General features: G+C 56.9%; 2 protein-coding genes across 9 annotated transcripts in view; both read left to right on the top strand.

The window, feature by feature from the left end:
• The window catches only part of PIP5K1C (phosphatidylinositol-4-phosphate 5-kinase type 1 gamma), a 43569-nt gene extending 29779 nt beyond the window's left edge, over positions 1-13790 (top strand). For 2 of the 8 annotated variants that reach the window (XR_014619180.1, XR_014619183.1), the window contains 9 exons: positions 919-1003; positions 1308-1469; positions 2406-2544; positions 2837-2869; positions 5106-5210; positions 5491-5623; positions 6081-6127; positions 7383-9744; positions 10138-13790. Coding sequence is in view for 3 of the 8 variants with exons in the window: in XM_084302792.1 (XP_084158918.1) it covers positions 919-1003; positions 1308-1469; positions 2406-2544; positions 2837-2869; positions 5106-5210; positions 5491-5623; positions 7383-7457; positions 9661-9744; positions 10138-10140 (819 nt within the window). In the remaining 5 variants the exon portion in view is untranslated. The other 6 variants (XR_014619181.1, XR_014619182.1, XR_014619184.1 and 3 more) reach the window with 6 other exon arrangements.
• Positions 13791-14266: 476 nt separating this feature from the next.
• On the top strand, positions 14267-19694 carry CACTIN (cactin, spliceosome C complex subunit). Its single transcript, XM_084302783.1, has 10 exons — positions 14267-14544; positions 15164-15650; positions 16187-16282; positions 16720-16865; positions 16949-17111; positions 17204-17321; positions 17572-17764; positions 18091-18213; positions 18355-18623; positions 19026-19694. The coding sequence occupies exons 1-10, from the start codon at positions 14357-14359 to the stop codon at positions 19514-19516; spliced, it is 2274 nt and encodes a 757-aa protein (XP_084158909.1). The 5' UTR covers positions 14267-14356; the 3' UTR covers positions 19517-19694.
• Positions 19695-21360: the final 1666 nt, after the last annotated feature.

The raw sequence follows: 21360 nt of genomic DNA, 5'->3' as shown, positions 1-21360 counted from the left end.
ATAGTGCCTGAACTGGTACAGCTGAAGCTGATGAAAGGAATAGTTCTTGCCTCTTATGCCTCCACAGCGGTGTAGTACCACTTATTCCCAATCAGGTTCTCTTGCTCACTCCACCTCCTCTCATGCTTAGCTGTCATGCCACCAGCTTTCCTCCTCTGCTCCCATCTGTCATTTTCCTCCTCCCCACAATACCAGGAGCTGTATGCACAGGGCATGTGCCTTCGTGTATGAGTTGAGAAGCCCTGTGTTTGCTCTTTGGTGACTGACTGCAGTTCCACTTCAGTAAGCTGCCTGCTAATAAATCCCTTTCAGTGTTTCCTTGCTGTCTTGTCCCTAGCAGCAGCCAGATGCGTGTTTACAGAAGAGCAATCTCAGCTGTGAAAAACTCTTCTTCAGCATTGCATATCCGACCTTCCTTTAAAATATAAGGCAAAGGAATTGCGTGGATGCTAAGTCATAGGAGCACAGTTGAACATGGGAAGCAGAGACGGCTCAGTTTTACTATTTAAAACAAAAAGTGCAAAATATTTGAAATGTATGGGGACCTCTGGCTGAATTTTGGTGTCCGTGTCATTTGCAATTATACCCAGGTGTGCTTTGAATGTCAACCAGCAAAGCCAGAAGAAATTCCATATATGTAATCAGGTCAATATTTGAAAAATCCAGAAAGTCTATAAAGAAATAAAACCACCAAAATCCATTATAAAATTACAGTGAGAATGTAATCAAATGCAATCAAATCAAAGGCAACGCTTCAGGCTTATTTATAGCATTAATCAGATCATTTCAGTTAAGCCTTTCCATTTTAAGGATCTATGAGTGCTAAATGTTGGAATAAAAAAGATTGCATTGGCTATTATAGAAATTCTGCCTTGAGGGGTAATTTTAAAATGAAACAATTGCTTCTTGCCTTTGTAGGACACAGTGTCAGTACACAGACCCAGCTTTTATGCAGAGAGATTCTTCAAATTCATGACCAACACGGTGTTTCGAAAAAATTCCTGTAAGTACATGGCCCAGGAACCGCTGTCCTTGTGATATGGGAGAGTCAGAGCCTTATCTCCATCCCACTGCTTGCGTCCACATGGAGAGTTTCTGGGCAGGAATCTGAGCAGGCTTTTCTGCTGTAATATGAAGCAAAGCTGGGGAGCTGCAGAGCCCTCAGGTGTCACGGTTTCTGTGGCCTGCCAAACTCCTGCCCAGGAGCTCTCCGTGCAGTGTGTCGGAGGGCAAAGGCCTGTGAATGGCAAGGTGCCTTTGGTGGTGGTGGTGGTAGTTTCATCTTCTCTTTCACTGTTCTCGTCCAGCTCTGAAGTCATCTCCCTCAAAGAAAGGGCGTAGTGCCTTGCTAGCTGTCAAGATGCCTGGTCCAACAGCTGCGTTCTCAGCTAGCCAGCTCCCCTCTGAAAAGGACGAAACGCAGTACGATCTCCGTGCAGCCAGGAGTTACCCCACCCTTGATGATGAAGGTAGTAGTCTTGTCCGTGGTGATGGCTGTGTGATTACCCTCTTCTTCCTTAGCAGTTCCTTAGGATGCTCCTCAGTTCTCGTTGTGTTCCCCACTGTGCACCAAACGCATCCTCCTTGATGGATAGCTCTTCATTCCCTGTCTTGCTGTGCTTTGCAGGTACTAAACTTAACCAGGACAGGGGACAAGGTAAGAGGATACTGTCTTGTCACAGTGCTAGCAGTTAGTTGACTGGGAAGCAACATCTCTGCGTTGAAGAAGACCAAATCCTTTCTTTGCAGCACTGTATGGTTCTGCAGTAAAAATGGTCTCTTGAGTCACGGCTGCAACTGGCACTTCCACCTGGCACCAGTGGTTGCAGCCCAAAAGCAATCAGTTGAGGTTTCCACCTGTAGAAAAAGGGGACTGTGCACTGCAGGACTTCAGTGTCAGTGTTTGAATGGGGCAAGATCTTGCATTTGGGGGAGAAAAGGAAAAAGGTAAATAGGTCTGGTTCTTTGCCCTTTTCTTCACTTCCATCTGGGCTGGATTTACAGACAAGTGGTGAAAGGCAGGCTTCTGGAGCACAGAAGTGTTAGATTGCTATCCATGCAAAGCAGTGAGCACTCAATTCATCTCTTAATTCACTTGGTTATTTATCTCTGGCAATCCAAGCCTTTAATCCAGCTTTGGTTACCAGTGAGATATCTTCATTGGCATTACATTTTCTGTAGTGTCTATCTGTCGTGCTGGAGTGGTGCTTACTGGCTCTCTCTAGAGGATGCTTTGGGATAAGCTGTTGCTCTCATGAACCAGCTAAACTTGCCTGCCTGAGCCTTCAAGTGGCCAGTCCCAGTGAGGGTGTGCAGGTACAACAGCATCACACTGGGATGGTGTAGATGTTTGACCTCTTCTTTTTCTTCCTACATCTCTCCTGTCATCCGCTTTGGGCCAGCAGGCAGGCCAGACCTGCTCCCCTGCACACCTCCTTCCTTTGAAGAAGCTACCACGGCCTCCATAGCCACAACACTCTCTTCAACATCTCTCTCTGTTCCTGAGCGATCCCCCTCGGAGACATCTGAGCAGCCCAGGTACAGGTGAGGACAGTGCCCGGCCCCTGCTCCCACTGGTGTCGAGTGGCTGCCGTTCCTCTTCGTGCTGCAGCTCTCAGTAGGCTGCCCTATGCTCTGGAATGCTAATGACCAATTTTAATTAAATCTCTCCTGGGAGCAAGCAGACACAGCTTTGATGGGATTAATTATTGCTGGGAGAAGTGTCAGCTGTTAAGTAGAACATCTCCCTTATGGGGCAGGGAGTTAGATTTGGGGGCAGTGTAGGATTTCTGCCTTAAATCCCTCCTCTAACTACTATCCTGGTTTCTTTCCGCAGGAGGCGCACACACTCCTCAGGGCAGGATGGCAGGTGAGAAAAGTGTCTTGTCTCCTGTTGCACTGCTGCACAGGGACCTCACGTTTGTCCCACCTCACTTTCGTCCTTGTGCAAAGGCCTCTTGGAGGGCTGCATGTGAATATTGGCAGCCCCAAGACTTTGGGGTGGTCTTCTGCAGGGTGACGAATTGCTTCCTGCAATCAGATGATCCCCATTTCTTGCACAGAATTTTCACTATAGCAGATCTCCCAGTGCTCTGCAAGGAATCTTTAATATTGTTATTTGATGGGAAAGGGGACAACTCAATTTGGTTGAGTTGTCTAAACTTACCCCCTCAACCAGCACTTGAATCAATGAAAATGGTCCCTTATGCCCCCCCCTCTCAGTAACCAAGTCTTAAAAGCAGGAAAAATCCTCCTTTGTGCATCTGCCGTGGTGAAGTGGACACGAATATAAGAGAGGGCTCTGACTTTGCAAGGTACTGAGCACATTCAGACCACCAGAGATGTAGCGTGGAGGCTGCGTGAACTTCAGTGTTCTCAGAAACCTGGGTGCTTTGAGGCTTTTTCTGGCCTGTGGTGATGGGTGGCTCAGAGCCAAGGGGAAGGTGGGACAAAACTCCCTGCTGCATAAGAGCGTCTGGATTTAGAATCTCACATCGTGTAATTATCTTGCATGCTTTTGCACCAGTAAAAATAACCCTGTTGCCTGTGTCAGTGGGACCTGAATGAGGATCCTTACACTTGCTGCTCACTGTGCCCTAGGTTTCTGGGACATCTTGTAATTGTTGTAGGTACAGGTTTTGAAATGCACATCACAAACTCAGTCTGGGGACACGCCATAGCCAGAGGAGCTGCTGGACGGACTGATGTCCTCTCTCTGTGCAGCCAATGTTTGGTGCCTCAGAGGAAGGCAGGGACTTGGGAAGATGGGTGTTTACAGCATCCCACAAACATCTCCCCTCACTCCTAGTTCTTAGCGATTTGCTGAGTTTCACACCATGCAGCCTGTGAAAAAAATCCTTTTCCACGGTATTTTTTAATGAATTTTGGGAAGTTCCTGTCACTAGAGGGCAAGTTGCTATTGATTTACAGCACCCATCCAAGTGGCAGGGACCTGTAAGGCATCTCACCTCCTGCAGAATGCATTGTCTGAAACTGCTGAATATTGGAGACTTAAACTCAGGCACCTGTGACAGGACCCACTTTGCAAAATGCGGTGACTTCACCTGAATTACTCCAGGCTCCCTCGATACGTCATGGAGGGAGTCACTGCAGGATGTGACTGCTCATCTGAAAATGGGTCAGGTGAATCATGTCCTAGAAGTGAGTGTCCCCAGACTGTCCAGGGAGCTTAATGACTTGGTCAGAGGTAGATCTTGCCACAACTACAGCCACCTCACATAAGTGTGACCCTCTTTGCTTTTTTTTTTTTTTTTTTGCCTAATTTCTCCATTTCTTGTGATGGTATCAACATCCTTTCTAGGGGAACAGGGACCTTTGTGTGTATGTGCGAAAACAAAGTTATTAAAGCATGAATCTCTGGGAATTTACATTCCTGAGTTGAAATGAAAAAGCCCTTCTCCAATTTGTTTGAGCCTGGAATGTGGCAAGCCTCTGATTACCCTAATCTGCTGGGGAATTCCCTCCAGGTTTGTGAATCCACCCCTACAGCAGCACCGACCCGGATGGAGTGGTGCTGCCTGCTGGCAGCAGCTCTCGGCCGAGCACCAGCCAGGGATGGAGCAGAGCTGGCCAGGGCTTCTCATAGACCTGAAGCTCCTCCCTGCCCCAGCCCGTGCCCTTGGCTTGGCAAACACCAGCTTCTCCTTCCCAGGAGGGCTGTAGAGCCAGCCCTGCTAACACAAGCAATTACTTTAATAGCATGAGGTATTAAATTGAAGACTGTCACAAACTGCTCCTGAGCGTGCAGATAAATAGGATGTTAACCCCAGAGCAAGCCGGAGCAGCTTCAGTGCACCGGGAGCCTCAGAAGAGGTTGGAGGCTTTGCCCCTTGTGCAGCTGATGGATAACTCTGGGCATGGGTTTTCCCCAGAGGCCAATTTTCCTTTTGGCTCTGTACTCAGGTTGACATTGCCATCTTTTCTGCAGCACTGGTTAGCTAATCCCTTTCCTCTTGCCCTCTTTTCCCACCTCTTTGGCTTTGAGCACTGCAGTCTTGACAGGACTGACTCTTTTGCCCGGGAGGTTTGGTTACCCCAAGCCTCGGGTCTGGCTGAGCCTCGCTCCTTGTGTCCTTGGTTCCCAGGTCACACGAGGAGGTGCGGGTTGAAGAGGAGCTTCAGCAGATCAGCGTAGAGCTGGAGCCCAAGTGTGATGTTGAGATCGTAGCTCCTGAAGAAGACGACAAAGAGTGAGTGCTCTGGAGCTTCCAGCAGCCGTGCAGGGCCCTGCCCGCTGCCTTCTGTCTGTGGCTGCTTCTGCCAGAGGCTGGTCTTGTTGGGGCATCGACTTCCCTGGAGAGCGAGGCTCTCACACAGCTGTGAGACGCTGCTGAGTGATGCTCCTTCTGACCTGACCTGATCTTTCTGGATGTTAGAGCAAATTATCCTCTGCACTAAATCACCGAGCCTTCCTTGTTCCTTCTTTTCTGACCGTGCTGACTCGGTGCTGTCATTTCTTCCCCCCTCCAGAGAGGCGGCTTCTTCAGCCTGTGCCATTGGAACATCCACGGCTACAATAGAGGTGGAGACGGCCAGCCAGGCCTCCGAACCAGCCAGCCAGGCCTCGGATGAAGATGATGTGCCAGTCACAGACATATACTTTGTAAGATACCCTTTCTGCCTGGCCCGTGAGGGGTGTGAGGGAAATGTTTGGACGAGGCTGTAATAATCTCTATTTTGGCAGTAGGGTGCACAGGGTAGAGTCTGCCCTTGTGTCGAGTGCCTTCAGATCTTAACACTGAACAGGTTTTGAACGCAGGGAACCAGCCTAGCCCTTGGAGAACAGAGAGCAGCATCTAGTGGGGCTCAAACAGGTGCTGCTGCTGCGGAGGTAGCCGTAGGTGTGCTGCTCTACTTCCAAGCAGAAGCACTGAAGGGCTTATCTAGGCCAGCATGTTCACTCCTGGGACAAGCCAAGGTGAACGCAGGTGCAGCAGGGGCTCCCTCAGCTGGAGCTGCAACACAGACGTGTGCTGGAGCTGCCCAGAGCCGGAGCAGAGGCGGTTGCAGTGGGGCTGACCTCGGGCTCTGGTGAACTCTGGCTTTTCCTTTCCCCGCAGGCAGATGCAGTAGGTGATGCAGTGGAAATCTAGTACTGAGACAGGGAGTAAGTGAGGTGGTTGCTGGTTGGCAGCAGAGTGCTGTGGAGCCCGGGGGCCGTGTTCCTCAGCCAGCTTCTGCAATGTCTGAGCAGCGTCTGCAGGCTGGAGAGGAGATTTTAGCAACGCGTACCTGCTTCGTGGATTCCCAGAGCAGAGCTGAGGGTCTGCCCCGTGGCGGCTCTCCCCCATGTTCCAGCACTGGGATCTTCTCATTAAAAAAGGTGCCCCACTCTGCCTCGCTGTGGGTTACACAGCAGTGGAGACGAGCTGTGCCCTGTGAACTCCTTCAGACAAACCTAAAACGGGCAGCGTTTGGCTTTCCCTGGGCTTGCGTGACTCTGCTGCAGAGCTGCTCACTCATTGCCGAGTCATTTGGAGGCTCGTGGGAGCTGCAGGAGGAATCGGCTCCATTTTAAAAGCTTGTCTGTTTGGGTTTTTATGCATGCTGTTCAAAATGCAAACAGCTCCCTCTAACACTGGCTGCTCTTTCTTTGCCTGTGGATGGCAGCTGTGTGCAAGCTGCTTGCAGATACTGCCGGTTCCGCTGGCAAGTGTCTCCTAGCAGGGGGCAGCTCCCCTCCCTCCATGGCCGTGGGCACATGGACTCCCCCCAGCTTCCCAGGGGTTCCTCCCTGTCGAGAAGAAACCATTTGTGTGCAATGTGTGCTCCCGGAGAGCGTGACTGGCCGCCCATCAGCATCTCATACCTCATCCGAGTCCTTGAGTTTTGCATTAAATGTGTGTCGTGTGCCGTGCAGCGTTTGTCACTGCTGGGATGAAGGGAAGAGCTGACCTGGGCTCCCGCAGGCACTTTTCTCGGAAAACCACTTGAACTGCAGCTCCAGGGAGGCAGCACCCATGGCTGCTCCCACAGGGCTGCCCCAGGAGCGGTGTCGGGGGGTTGCGACGGACAGAGAACGATTTGTCGAGTCCCAGGGGACTGGGGTCTGTTCTTTGGAAATCTGCTGCTGAAAGGAGAGTGCTTTATCCTCCTGCTCACCCTCAGGGGAATAAAGGCGCAGAGACTGTCCCAGGCACGGGCACCGCTCTTCCCACGCACGGCTTCCCTGCCCGCCGATCCGTTCAGCCCTGGAGTTGCACAACCCCTTGTTCTCTTTTTTGTTGTTGTTTCTTTGTTTGTTGTTTTGCTTTGTTTGTTGGTGTTGTGGTTTTCTTTTGCTTTCTCTTTCATCCTGTCCTTCACATCATCTTTTTTTCCTCTGTTTCCTTTCTCACCTCACTTGCCCTGGGGCCATCCAGTTCACAGATGGGAGGTACTGGATTTACTCTCCCCGACAGCGCAGACTCCGAACCACCTCGCTTTCCTCTGGGACTGTAAGTGAATGTGCTAGCACATAGGGGAGCAGAGCTGCAGCTTTGAAACGCTGGGTCCAGCAGCTCCTTTTTCCCTGGATGCTGTAGCTCTGTCCTCTGTGGCTGCTAGGAACCAGCTCAGTAGAAACCAGGGAGGCAGATCATAACTGCAGAAATGGATTTCTGTAGGATCTGACAGAAATGAAGACTCTGCCCTGCTTTTCTGCAGGCTAAGTGCACAGCTCCTGGCATGGGATGGGCCACAGCATCACCCAGCCCTTGGACAAACCTGCAGACAAACCATTTGTAGGTGACATTAGGCACAGCTCCCTTGGCTCAGGAAGCCAGACTGGGTTCCAAAGAGGCTGTTGAGATGCTCTGGAGCTGCTGTTAAGCCAGTTTTGACCTCTTAGGCCTGTGGCCAGTCTTATTTCTGGTGGCTGGGAGGCTGAGCACTCGTAAAGCCAAAGGAGTTTGAGTTACTGATGGATCAGGGATGGTTTCTGCTCCCAGCCCTTGCTGGCATCACTCACGGGCTCCCTCCTCAAGCAGGTTTCTGTGAGCTGTGGAAGTTTTCCTTTCCCTTCCAGAAGGTGCAGCGAGGCAGTTCAGTGTTTAGGGCTTGCTCTGGGTTTTGGCATTCCCTTTCTCAGGGTGTGTGAGAGCTGCTGTCTTCCTCAGAGGGTAGTGACAGCACTGTCAGGGCCTCGGCACAAGCGTTTGCGTAGCGTGGTTGGCGCAGCGCCTGCCGCCTTGGAGCCAGGCAGGGGAGCAGGCATCAGGCAGGATGCACAGGGAAGCAGGGGCATGCTCCTGAGCTTGGCAGTGTGGGCAAACAGGCAGCTAGCTCCTCCCAGCAGCTTTTCCTGCCCCCACGCTGGGTTTGGCTGGCCCAGCACCAGCAGGGTTAATGCCGAGCGCCGGATGCTCCTACTTTTTATTTTTTTTTTTTTTTTTTTATCTCCCCGCTGGGTTTGCAGCTCCCTGCATGCATCTGGACTCCCAGAAGGCTCGAAAAGGGGCTGGCTGGAGCATGTGGTTGGGTCAGGATGGGTGAAAAACAGGATGTGGGGCAGACTTGGTGCAGCGTTGAACGTTGCTGCGCCTTCAGCAGAGCCCTGCAAAAAGCTCCAGGCAAGGTTTTCTCTTCCTTCCTTCCTCCCAGCGGTCTCTGCTAACGCAGCTGCACTTACTGATGGGGTCCAGCATGCGGAGCCCAGTGCTTCAAAGCTGCTCTAGCTTCTTGTAGTTTCTTGCACACCGTAGACTGTTCCGCTTGGTTCCCAGGCCGGGACCCCCCCAGGCTTCTTTCAAGCACCCAGTTCCATTTCTCTTCCTCTGCAAGCCCAGGCTGGGCCATGGGGCCAGCTTCCACCCCTGATATGGGGGCACCTCTGGAGCCAGCAGAGCCACTTTGCAGTGCAGGTGGGTCCCCCGGGAGTCACCAGCCCTTGAACCTGCCAGGATTTCTGTGCTGAGTCAGAAGCAGAAGCGTTTTGTCACACCGGTGCCCAGAGCTGCGCTAACTGGCTCCCACCACACGTCCCCTTCCCCCACATTATTCCCAAGATCCAGTTGTGTTTTGCCTCCTTTGTTGTACCTGTTCTCATCACCCCTCTGCTGTCTCCAAGGCTCTCAGTGGGAACTAACTGGTTCCTTTCTGTGCCCACCACCCACCATGATCCAACCCACCCGTCTGCTGCCTTGCTTGGCCTGCAGGGAAGGGGGAAGGCACAGCAAACCAGGTCAGGTGCCACTGTAAAAGCCCTCCTGGACACTCGAGATGCCAATTTGTAGCACGCCTGGGGCTCAGAAAATGGGGTTTGGGAGCTGAGAGTGGGTAGCAGGAACCAGGAGCTCTGTCCCTGCCCCTAGGTAAGTCGCTTGCCATGTCTCCTGGTTTCTCTGAGGTCAGGGTGATGCTGTGGCAGGGAGCTGAGGCTTCCCTGGCACTTCCAAAGCACTCAGATCTGTCCCTGCAAGAGGAGAGGTTGTCCCATGTCCCAGAAGGTAGGGAGCAGGTAGGTATCGAGGCTGAGGAAGGCTCCTCTGCTGAGACCCAGCACTGAGCTCAGTTCTCTCCCTCCAGGCGGACAGCTGTTCTTACTGTATTGTTTCCTACTCTTTTATTTTCTCCTTTTATTTTTTCCTCTTCTCTCCTTTGCTCCCTGCTCTGCTGCTGCTCTCCTTGCATTCTCCCCGCCGTCTCTGGCCACTCTGGCAGCCGACAGACGAGAGGAGTTGGGTTTACTCCCCGCTCCACTATAGCGCTCAGCTCCACTCTGTCTCCGATGAGGAGAGCGATACAGTAAGTGTACAAGAAGCACGTGCTGGGTGCCCGGTGGGTCAAGGTCGGACCTTGCGCTCCCTCTGCAAGCTGGCCTTGCAGGGGGAGCTGCTGTGGCCTCTGTGCAGCATGGGGCTCTTGCATGGCCGCGGCGGAGCCCTGCCGCAGCTCGGCTCAGCTCTGTGGCAGCAGGTGAGGGCTGCTGCGCTGGCAGAGACCCCTTCGGCTCGGCAGGGGTTGAGTGCAGTGAAAGCTCGGGGGTCTGAAGTTCTCCAGACGCGTTGTTGTTACTGGGATGCAAAAGAAGCAAGTTGTCCTCTTCGTGCTCGTTGTGGCTCTGGGGATTTGGCTGGGCTCAGACCAGATGCAGGGCGGATGCACGGGTGTTGACTCTCTTTTCTCTGCCTCTTGCAGTAATCTCTATGCAGACACAGAAGCCCCAGAGAGCAGCGATTCCCTCTGCAGGTCGATGTGTTCCCTTTTCGTTGATGCAGCCGTTCCAGTGGGATGGGGAAGAGCTTGCCGACACCAGTATTGCTGCACTGCAGGATCCCGGGCACTGCATTTCAGAAAGGAGCAAAACTATAACCGTCTATTTCTACTTATCCCAGATGTGGGCAGCAAAGAAACCACCCACTCACCTCACCCACAGCTCCCAACGGAGACATCCAGCTGGGTGTAGAGAATCCTGGGTAGTAACACAGTGTTTTCCAGATGTGCACTACCGTAGCTACCTATCCATGTGTAATACTGTGAACCTTTTTAATTTTTTAATCATGTATTTATTTCTTTTATCTTTGCACAGAGACAGCACAAATGTGCTTTTTTAAACATTTAGTTTACTGCACTTTTTTTTTTCTTTTTTTTTTTGGTTGTCATATATTTGTGCATCAGAAAGGAGGGTGAGACCTCACTGGAGAATTAATTGATAGGAGCACGTTGCTGGGGAGGGCAGGGACCGGAGTGGCTTCCCTTGAGGCAGCAGCGTGGTCTGACCAACTGATGGAGTCGGGAGGTGTGAGGCTGTCCAGGCTCTGCCACGGTTTTGCCGAGTGACCTAAGGCAAGTCACTTAACCACTCTGTGCCTCGGTTCCCCTGTGCTGATGGGTGTGCAGTTCCCACTTCCGTTAAAGCACTTAAAGCCTGGGATGAAAGGTGCTATGTAAATGCCATGTATTAAAGGCCATCGAGTAGAATTGCTCCCACGTTACAGTAGTCCAAAGTAGCCATGCCAATTCACTTGGATTCAAAAATCGCTAGTGACTTCTCTAGATCTGTGACACTGTGTGGGGGAAGCAAGCGATTCCTGGCAACGCTGATGTGGTCACCTCGGCTCTCTGGACGTCGCAACGGCTTCAGCCTTCACCTTCACGCTGCTGTCACCCCGTCCCTCTGTGCTTGGGAGCCCACGCTTCGTCCCGCCGGCCGCGCCAGGCATGGACAGATGAGGACTGGGCGCCTCCAGGGACCGTCCCCGCTCTGCCAGCCCCGGCGTGGCTCGCCCGGACCCCGCATCCCACTGGAGCCACTTAGCACCTCGCATGCTCACGGGTGTATCCGACCGCCAGTGACTCGGGGGTCGCGGACACTGGGTTCACACGTATCCTCCGTACCTCAGGGCAGTCAGGGAGCTGCGTGCACGTCCACGCCTGCTGGAGGCAGAAACCAGGCACCTGGCTCCAGCACCCGGGTGCGCCGGGCGGTGTTGTGTGCATGGACTCTGTTGGACAGACAGCTGGGTGACTCGGACGTTGTCTGTGGCAGTGTCTGCTGTTGGAAATCACTGCTTCGGATGTCTGAGACACGGATAGTTTGCTCTTTGAGGGCTGCGCGCTGTAGCCAAGACAAGATTTGGTGTCACTTGGCAGTGCTCGGTTTAGGCTCGTCCTTCTGTCAGCAGGACACCGTAGCATCTTGAACTCCAGCAGTCCCATCCTCTCCCAGAGAGAAGAAATGGAACCCTTTAGACAAGGAGGAGACAGGTCTTGTTTGTGTGCTTTACATGCCAAGAGAGGGGGTCAAAATCTCTTTATTCTCATCACAATCTTCAGCTGTCCTTGGGATTCCTTGTAGAGGAGTGTAGAAGAGGAACCCTCCTCCTGGGGCTCTGTCCCTTTCCATCTGTCTTCGCAGCAGCACTCAGGACTGGTTCATTCAGGTCCCAGAAGGTAACCAGGCTGGTGGGAAGCTCTTCCCCTCTGCGAGGCGATGAAGTTGGCGAGGATCTTTGTGAATTGACATTGTTTCTTGCCTAGAAGTACGGGACCCAAACTTCACCCCATGCCTGCAGATGCTGAAGGCTGTACGGTGTGCTGCTCTCGGAGTGCAGGCTGGGGGTCTTGCAAGCTGCTGCCGTTAGATGTATCCATGTATTTACCAAATAATCTATCAAAAGTCTTTCAAGACATTCTCCCCTTTCAGTCGCTACTTGACAGCTTGTTCATCCAGCTCGTGGCATCGCTCCATGACAGCCCCTTCAGTAGGCTGGGGAACAGCTCCCAACCCACCCCATCTCCCTGTGCCAGCCCGGAGGGGTGCTGCAGGCTGCGTGTTCGGCGCTGCGGGGGGCTCAGTAGTTGGGCAGAGGGGAGCCGGGAGTAGTGCAATACCTACAGACTAACGTGCCTCTGGGCTGAAAGTGTGAGGCTGCAAAATGCTGGAAATTCAGCCTTTGTTTCCTCCAGAAGCCCGATGCTGCACTTGGAGAGGCTGGAGGAGGCCGTGTCCCTTCTGCATCTTCAGGTGTCGCTCTCGGGCGCTGCGCTGGGGAACGCAGCCCTGGGAGGGAGCCGGGAGGCTGGGCTCAGCCGAGCCCCAGCTGCACGGGCACCTCCTGGGGTTAGCTGCAGCAGGCCTTTCCCACCAACAAAAATCAAGCATCTTGTTAAAGATGGTTCAGGCATCACTGAAATCAGGACTTCTTTCCTTCCCTGCATTTCAGGGGTCTCTAAAGCTGCTTAGCCTCTGTGCAGGAAGTGTCTGAGCCCAACCTTCATAGAGTATCCCGGTGAATGAACTTTGCAGGCTCAAGCTAGCTTGGTCCCGGAAGATATGGGGAAGCCCAAGTCTCCTTTTGCAGCACGTTCATTCCAACTGTTGTCGTTCTTCAGGTGTCCAGGCTTTTTGAGACAATCCTTCTGTGTGCAATCCTACAATGCTGAACCCTTTGGAGCGAGCAGGTCTGTAAAAGATGAGAGCAAAGGGATGGGAACAACTTTGTCAATGTGAGTGGGGAAAAAAGAGCCTTCTTTTAGGGAGATGCTGATCCCAAATGGAAACTATTCCTTGCCAGGCCCATGCACACTTCCTGCTATCAATTCCTGCGCAGGTGTCTGTGCTGGAGAGCAGCTGAGCCTTCACAAGGCTACAGGACGCTGGGGTTCAAAGCTTGCTCCTTACCCACCTCTCTGTGCTATTCCTGCCCACTGCGTTGCAGTGGGGGAGCACTGGGGCACTGGGGGGCACTTCCCATGCCTTGTCAGTGCTGCCTTTGCAGGGCATAGCAGAGTCGGAGGAAGGGAAGGACTGGGTCTTGCCCTTGGGAAAGATCCTCAGCCCTTCTTTGGGGAGGAGAGCCCTTGCCCCTCCTTGGCCTGAGCACCTCAGCTGTGCCCAGCTCACCTGCGGAGCGGGTCGTGTGTGTTTTTGCTAGGGCTTTCTCTAGTGCCCCAGAAGATCGCTGCCTAGTGCTGTCACCAGCGTACCCCTACATCTCGAAAAAGGCACCGCATCTCCTGCTGCTCCACGGGCGCAGGACTCGAGGGCTCCAGGGCTGTTTCTGCTTTCAGCCACCGCCGCCTCCTTGGTGCCTGGCTCAGCCACGTGTGCTGAGGTCGCACGTTGGCTCCGGGCACGGGGCTGGCACCGTTGTGGCAGGGCCTGGGTCACCCTCGGTGCCCGCTGGGCTCCCGAAATGTGCCGTGGCCCTGCCCAGCACCCTCCGCTCCCCGCTCAGCGTCACCTCCAGCTCTTTGCCCAGCCGGACAAAAGCCGTGGCCCCCAGGCCCTGGCTCGTGTCTGATTTTCTCTCTGTTGCTGTCGACATTAGCCCCGGGTCTCCTCTATCGGATGCTCGTGCTCCCGCTCATTTCCCACGTCCGCTCCGTGCGTGCACCGTGTAATGAATGTATGTAATTAGGGGGGGCCGAAATGGGATGCCGACCGGGGGTGTTGTCATGGCTCTCTTCTTTATTATTTTTTTTGGGGGGGGGTGAAAGGTTACGTCATGAGCGCTTTTTTTCTTTTCCTCGTTCTGTTGGTTTTTTTTTTTTTGTTTTGTTTTTTCGTTTCCTCCTCGTGGGGAGCCCTTTTCCAGAGAACTGTAAGTTGATGCTTTCTGTCCTCGGCTCTGTGATAAAGCGTTTCTGTGTGTGCTGTGCACAGCGCGCGGCTCTGCCTCGTCTCAGCGCCCTCGCTGCCGCGCCCCGCCCCGCGCGGGCATTTTGGGGTAAAAAACGAGAAAAAAAAAAAAAACAAAGGGGGGAGGGAAATAAATAAATAAACAGATAAATAAATAAATAAATAAATCAAACACCGATCGCGGGCCCGCCCCTCCCGTGGGCCGGGCCTGGCACCGGGGCCTCGCGGCGGAGCTGCCCCGGGGCCGCCTGCGCCCAGCCGGGAGCGGGGCCGATGGGCTCCGGGTCGCGCAGCCCCGGCCGGCGGCACCGGGACCGGGATCGGGACCGGGACCGGGATCGGGATCGGGACCGGGATCGGGATCGGGACCGGGAGCGCTCCGGGAGCGGGGAGAGGCGGAGGCGCCGCAGCCGGAGCCGGAGCCGGAGCGGGGGGCGCCGCCACCGGGAGCAGAGCTCGGGGTGAGAGGGGGGGAACCGGGCCCGGGGCGGCCGGGCCTTGCTGGGGGAGGGCTGGGCCGTGTCGGGACCGGGACCGGGACCGGGACCGGGCCGTGCGGGAGGAACCGGGCCCTGCCGGGGGGGACCGGGCCTGGGCCTTGTGCCGGGGCCTGGGCCCGGTGCGGCCTTGTCCCGGGGGCGGCGGGGAGCGGGGCCTGGCTGCGGCCGGGCCCGGAGGGAGCCCGGCTCGGTGCGGCCGGGGCTCGGCGCCGTGACCGCGGCCCCCAGCGGCCTCCCGCCGGACACAGCGAGCTCGGGGGCTCGGCCGGGCCCAGCCGGGCCTGGGAGGCCCCAGGGCAGGCAGGAGCCGCCGGGACGCTGCCACCGTCACCCGCTGGGTGCCCACCCGGCCCCGGAGCCCCCCGGGGAGGGCACGGAGCCTTCGTGGGAGCGTGGTGCGGGGGGCGGGTACCGGGCTCGGAGCCTGTTTGGGTTTTCTCGGCCCCGCTGTTGGGTCTCGCTGGGGCTGGGGACAGGCCGTGCCCTGCCCGTGGTGGGGCAGTGTGCTCCCCTCCTGGGGCACTGCGTCCGCACTGAGCCTGCGATCGTCAACTGAAATGTGGCTTCCCCCCTCCCGCAGCTCGGACTCTGAGGATGAGAGACACAAATGGAAGAAGAAAAGCAAAAGCAGGGACCAGCACCATAAAAGCCAGAAGAAACACCGCTCGCAGTCCCGGGGTCGCTCCTCCAGCTCGGGCTCTGAGCGAGAGCGAGACAAGAGGCGAGCCCGGAGCAGAGAGAGGCGGAGGAGAAGAGATGGCTCCAAGTCCTCCGTGTCCTCAGTCAGCTCTCCCTCCCCACCGCGTTCCCGCGGCCGGGAGGAGTCGGGGCAGCAGCTGAGCCTTCAGGAGCGCTTGAGGATGAAGGAGGAGAAGAAGAAGCAGGCTGCGCTCATGAAGGCCTTGGAGACCCCAGAGGAGAAGCGGGCTCGACGGCTGGCTAAGAAGGAGGCCAAGGAGAGGAAAAAGCGGGAGAAGATGGGGTGGGGAGAGGAGTACATGGGTTACACTAACACCGACAATCCCTTTGGGGACAACAACCTGCTGGGCACTTTCATCTGGAGCAAGGTGAGCGCCCAGTCCACACCTCTGTCACAAGAGGCTGCTCTGCACGTTGGCTCACAGGAGATTGTGTTCCTGTGGCTGCTGTGGGGGGTCCACAGAGCAGTGGGGTGTCAGGAGGGACTTTGCTTGAGGTGGGAATCTCTGAAACACTACAAGGAGCCACATGAGAGCAGTGTTGTCATTTAGGGCAGCAGCTGCGTGTTCCTGAAAAGCTCTGCAGGGCTTCACGTCTGTTATTGTGAAGACCAATGTTTGTATTCAGGGCTGTGGGATGCGGAGATGGGTGAGGGTACAGGAGAGGCTGCCTGGGAGCTGAGAGCTGGGGAGTGTTCCCTGCTCGTGTTGCTGCTCACCAGGTGGGGTGGACATCCTGGGTGAACCTGGGTTTTGCTGAGAAGCTGCAGGAGTAGGATTTGAGGGAGTCGGGGGTCTTGACAGGATGAGAGCCCATTAGAGCAGCACAAATGGGTGATTGTTGCCACTTGAGAGGCTGTAGAGGCTGCTTGGTTTCATGGCTCCTCTTGGCCACTCTGTTTCAGGCGCTGGAGAAAAAGGGGATCAGCCACCTGGACGAGAAGGACCTGAAGGAGAGGAACAAACGAATCCAGGAGGACAACCGTCTGGAGCTGCAGAAGGTGGGAGCAGAAGCCCCCTCCCTCCCACTGCCTGGCACAGGTCCCCATGGACAGCCCAGTTCTCCCAACTGCTCCCGGCCCATCCTGAAAGTTCCCTTGATCTCTCTGGGGGGCCCATGGCTATAAGACGTGGGTGCCACGCTGTGCTGACTTCTGTTTGGGGGTGAGATCTTCTCCTTGGGGCTGAATCCAGCTCGGGAGGTGCTGGTGAAGACAAATGCCAGGTCACTGCAGTGCAGCGTGGTCGTGCCCATGTCCCCTGTCCTCCGAAGGTTTGGCAGGGAGCAGTGGGCAGCTGGCTCTGGTGCTGGCTCTCCTGGTGCAGAGCTCCTGGCTCTCCGGGATGATTGTGGGGGCTGAGGCAGCTCAGTGAGTGCGGTTATGGTGGTGTCCTGCAGGAGGCTGGCAGCCTCACGTCTCGCTCTGTCCCTGAGCAGGTGAAGCAGCTGCGCCTGGAGCGAGAGAGGGAGAAGGCGATGCGTGAGCAGGAGCTGGAGATGCTGCAGCGGGAGAAGGAGGCGGAACACTTCAAAACCTGGGAGGAGCAGGAGGACAACTTCCACCTGCAGCAGGCCAAGCTGCGGTGGGTGGGCAGCTTCGTGGGGTCAGGCTGGTGGGGAGCAGAGGTCGGCAGGCACCGCTCACTGTGCCTCTCCTCTCACCCAGGTCTAAGATCCGGATTCGGGACGGGAGGGCGAAACCCATCGACCTCCTGGCCAAGTACATCAGTGCGGAGGATGACGATCTGGCTGTGGAAATGCACGAGCCCTACACCTTCCTGAATGGCCTGACCGTCTCCGACATGGAGGATTTGGTGGAGGACATTCAGGTACCGCTCTGTGGCCTCTGCACCCTGCCTGTGGCTGAGCTCAGGCCGTGACACGGAACGGGTCCCTGATGTCTCCTGTCCCCTGCCTGCAGGTTTACATGGAGCTGGAGCAGGGCAAGAACGTGGATTTCTGGAGGGACATGACCATCATCACGGAGGATGAAATAGCCAAGCTCCGCAAACTGGAGGCCTCTGGGAAAGGAGGCCCAGGTAAGCAGGAGGCCAGAGCCTGGCGTGGATGTTGGGGGGAGTGAGAACAGCGGGTAACGAACGGCGCGGGGTCTGCCGCAGGCTCTCAGGCTTGCAGAGGCTCTCGAGTTGCTGCTGGAGGATGTGATGGATGGAGGCTGTGGATGTGGCAGCCGTCCCCGGCCGGGCTCCAGCTGTTCGGTGAAGCCCAGGAGCGCCTGAGTGTGTGAGCGCTCAGAGGCTGACCGGTCGCCCTTGCCTGCCTGTGCAGGGGAGCGGCGGGATGGCGTCAACGCCTCCGTCAGCTCGGACGTGCAGTCCGTGTTCAAGGGGAAGACCTACAACCAGCTGCAGGTGCTGTACCAGGGCATCGAGAGCAAGATCCGGGCAGGAGGGCCCAACCTTGACATCGGATACTGGGAGAGCCTGCTGCAGCAGCTGAAGGCCTACATGGCTCGGGCCAGGTGAGAGCGGGGACGGTGCCGGGTCAAAGGTGTGGAAGGGGACAGCGCAGAGCTGCCGTGAGCAGAGCTGGGGAGGCCCAAACCCACGGTCATGGTGTGGGGATATTATGCCTTTTCCAAGCTGTTGCTTCTTCCAAGTGGGAAGAAGGGCAGGACAATCAGTCCCTTCTCAAAAGGCGATGTTTAAGGTGAGATCCTCAGGGGGGAAGCTGACTGGAGGGTTATTCAGCCCAGAACTGTAAAAAAACAAATTTCAGGCCGGAGTGGTGTGTGTCCCAGCCATGGGCATGCAGGGTGTGACCTGATGGCTCGTCTCCCCCTTGCAGGCTGCGGGAGCGGCACCAGGACGTGCTGCGGCAGAAGCTGTACAAGCTGAAGCAGGAGCAGGGCGTGGAGAGCGAGCCTCTCTTCCCCATCATCAAGCGGGAGCCGGTCTCCCCCAGTGACAGGTATGCAGCCCCCTCCTTGGGGAGCACAGCCCTCAGCCTCCCCCTCGGGCACCCAGGACAGAAGGTGCAGCCTCGTGCTCCCACAGACAAACCTTGGGGAGCCAAGGGCACCGTCTCCATCCCCCGTTGTCTTCCCTGCAGGCTGGACCCAGAGGAGAGCCTTGTGGTACAGCCGGGGCCGTCCTCAGAGCCAGAGGCTGAGCAGGATGCAGAGGTCAAAGGAGAAGCAGAGGGGGAAGCCGTGTTGATGGAGGAGGACCTGATCCAGCAGAGCCTGGACGACTACGATGCAGGGAAGTACAGCCCCCGGCTGCTGGGCCCCAACGAGCTGCCCTTCGACGCGCACGTGCTGGAGGCCGAGGAGGACATGCACCGGCTGCTGCTGCTGCGCCAGCAGCTCCAGGTCACAGGTAGGAGCCCCGATGGCCTCGTGGCCTGGCCTGGCACGGGGGGCACACACGTGCCCTAGGGTGCAGGGCTGGAGGGGGGGGATTCTCCTCTTGGAAAAGGATAAATGCTGGGGCTGGAGCATGCACCCAGAGCTGGCCTCACAGAGGGATCCACTGGGTACTAAAGGGGGATGCAGCCCGGACTGCCGGCGTTCTCTGTGGGTGCCCAAATCAGCTCCCTCCCTCTCCCCAACACACCACTCAAGCTGCAGACAAGTGGGAAGGGTATTTTGGATGAGTTTCCCAGCACCCACCAGGTCTCCATGTCCAGCACATCCCCAGCCTGGCCCCTCCTGCCCCTTACCCACGCACCCCGGGCCCGCTCGGCACTGCAGGGCCAGCCCTCACCTCTCCTCCCTGCAGGCGATGCCACCGAGAGCACCGACGACATCTTCTTCAGGAAGGCCAAGGAGGGTATGGGCGCGGACGAGGCGCAGTTCAGCGTGGAAATGCCCCTCACGGGCAAGGCTTACCTCTGGGCTGACAAGTACCGGCCCCGCAAGCCTCGCTTCTTCAACCGGGTGCACACGGGCTTCGAGTGGAACAAGTACAACCAGACCCACTACGACTTCGACAACCCCCCGCCCAAGATCGTGCAGGGCTACAAGTTCAACATCTTCTACCCCGACCTCATCGACAAGCGCTCTACGCCCGAATACTTCCTGGAGGCCTGCCAGGACAACAAGGACTTTGCCATCCTGCGCTTCCACGCCGGGCCGCCCTACGAGGACATCGCCTTCAAGATCGTCAACCGGGAGTGGGAGTATTCCCACCGCCACGGCTTCCGCTGCCAGTTTGCCAACGGCATCTTCCAGCTCTGGTTCCACTTCAAGCGCTACCGTTACCGCAGATGAGGGGCTGCTCTCCCCGCCAGCACAGAGGGTGGGCAGGGGGCTTGTCCCCTTGTCCCACATGCGCTGTTCTGTGGACCTGCCCAATGCTTGGCCCAGCGCAGCCTTTTGACCATTTTCCTCATGGCTTTTATCCCGAGGGACCCTGAGACTTTGACACAAATAAATTGGGGTTGTTTAAGCCATGGCCTCCCTTGCCTGAGCACCCCATGCCCCTCTGTCCCCTGGGGCTGTGCTGTACGCTGCCAGCAGCCAGTATCCTCCTGGGCCAGCACTGGGAGCTCCCCTGGGGCTGTGCAGTGGTGGGGGCGGGGGCTGTCTGTGCCCCTAGCCCCAGATGCTGTCCGCCCTGTGGGTTCCCATCGCCTCTTCCAGCCCCACGCCCTCCCCTTGCTTGTGCCAGACCTGTCCAGCCGTGACGTTCCCCAGCTGGAGCCGCGGTGCCCTTTGCTCTGCGAGCACAGCCCCTTGCCCACGGTCCCACCGCTGCCGAATTCCCTCGGCCCTGCGCCGCCCCCACAGGCCCCGTTTCTGGCCTTCCCCCGCCTGGCATCCTGCTGCCCCAGCCTGGGAGCACCGCCACCTCCCTCGACCCTGGCTGCATGATGAAAGGGTTTGGTGGCCAGAAAGCGTCAGCCTCCGGCGGGGAGGAGGAGCGGGGTGTGAGATGTGACCAGGACATCTCCTTACAGGGGAAAATCTGGTTTCTGTGGCACACGGTCCCTCCCCCTGTCCCTGAGTGGTGCTTACTGCCCCGGGCAGAGGCACTCCGCAGTACCCCAGGGCTGAGATGGGGCTCCCGGGGCCTTCATGGGGACCAGGCGGGGGCTTCTTGGCCATGGGTTTTGCCTCGCAGCTGGCGATTCCCCCCGTAGCTCACCCCATCCTGCTTCTCCTGGCACTGCTGGCAGGATCCGGCCCTGTGGGAACTCATTTTCAGGAGCACCCCACAGGCACCATGCATGCCAGGAGCCCAGCCTGCCCCCGGGACTGGGGGGGGGACGGACCCCGATCACCTCAGCCCCGCGTGTCCCCAGCCTGCCGGATATCCCCTGGCCGGCGGCAGCGCCGGGACGTGTCCCCACGGCCTCTCCTTCCTGTGCGTTATTTAAAGCCGTGGAGCGGCTGCTTGGCGGGGGGGTGTTGAGATCCTGAGGTCAGCACAGGAAGCGTGTGAAGGCCGGGACAGATGGGTTCAGAGCAGAAAGTAGAAAAAAAAAAATAGAAAAAAAAAAGAAGCAAAACCAGCGGTTAGGTGGCCTCTGTGCTTAACCGCCCGGCACAGCCCCTGCGCTCTCCGTCACGGACACAGACACGGGGGGGCCGTTCTCAGGTCTCCTGCTGCCACTGGATGTCCCCTGCAGTGACACGGAGTCCTGACAGCCCCGTGCTGGTCCTGGAGCAACCTGGGAGCCTGGGGGCAGTGGGACAGGGCTGGTGCCTGGGTGAGCATTGGGGCGGGGGGAAACGCTCTGTCCTGCTCTGGCTGCCCCCAAATTGTCATCGCATCCCCTCCCGGGCACTGCCGGAGCCACCGCAGCCCCTCCAGGGGCCGGGTCCAGCTGACCCCCAGGGCTTTTCGCTGCCCTGGCAGTTCTCAGCGCTCTTCCCCACCCCTCCAGTATTTGAGGAGAGCCGACCACCTGCCTCTGCCTCGTCGTGTGCCACAGTGAAGCCCCACACCGGCTTTGTGGGGGCCGAACTCTTTCCTCTCCCAGAACCAGCAGCAGCGGGTGGCTGCAGCACCCGGAGGCTCCCCACCCGCCGAACCCCCTGCCCACGTCCTCTGCGCCCCACACAGGCTGTGGGGGTCACACCCCAGCGGCATCCGCTGCCAGCAGAGCCTC

This window comes from Netta rufina (assembly GCF_964035555.1).
Source record: "Netta rufina genome assembly, chromosome: 28".
In the NCBI taxonomy this organism is placed as follows: Eukaryota; Metazoa; Chordata; class Aves; order Anseriformes; family Anatidae; genus Netta; species Netta rufina.
Note: the sequence above shows the minus strand (reverse complement) of the source record. Positions and strands in the feature narration are given on the sequence as shown.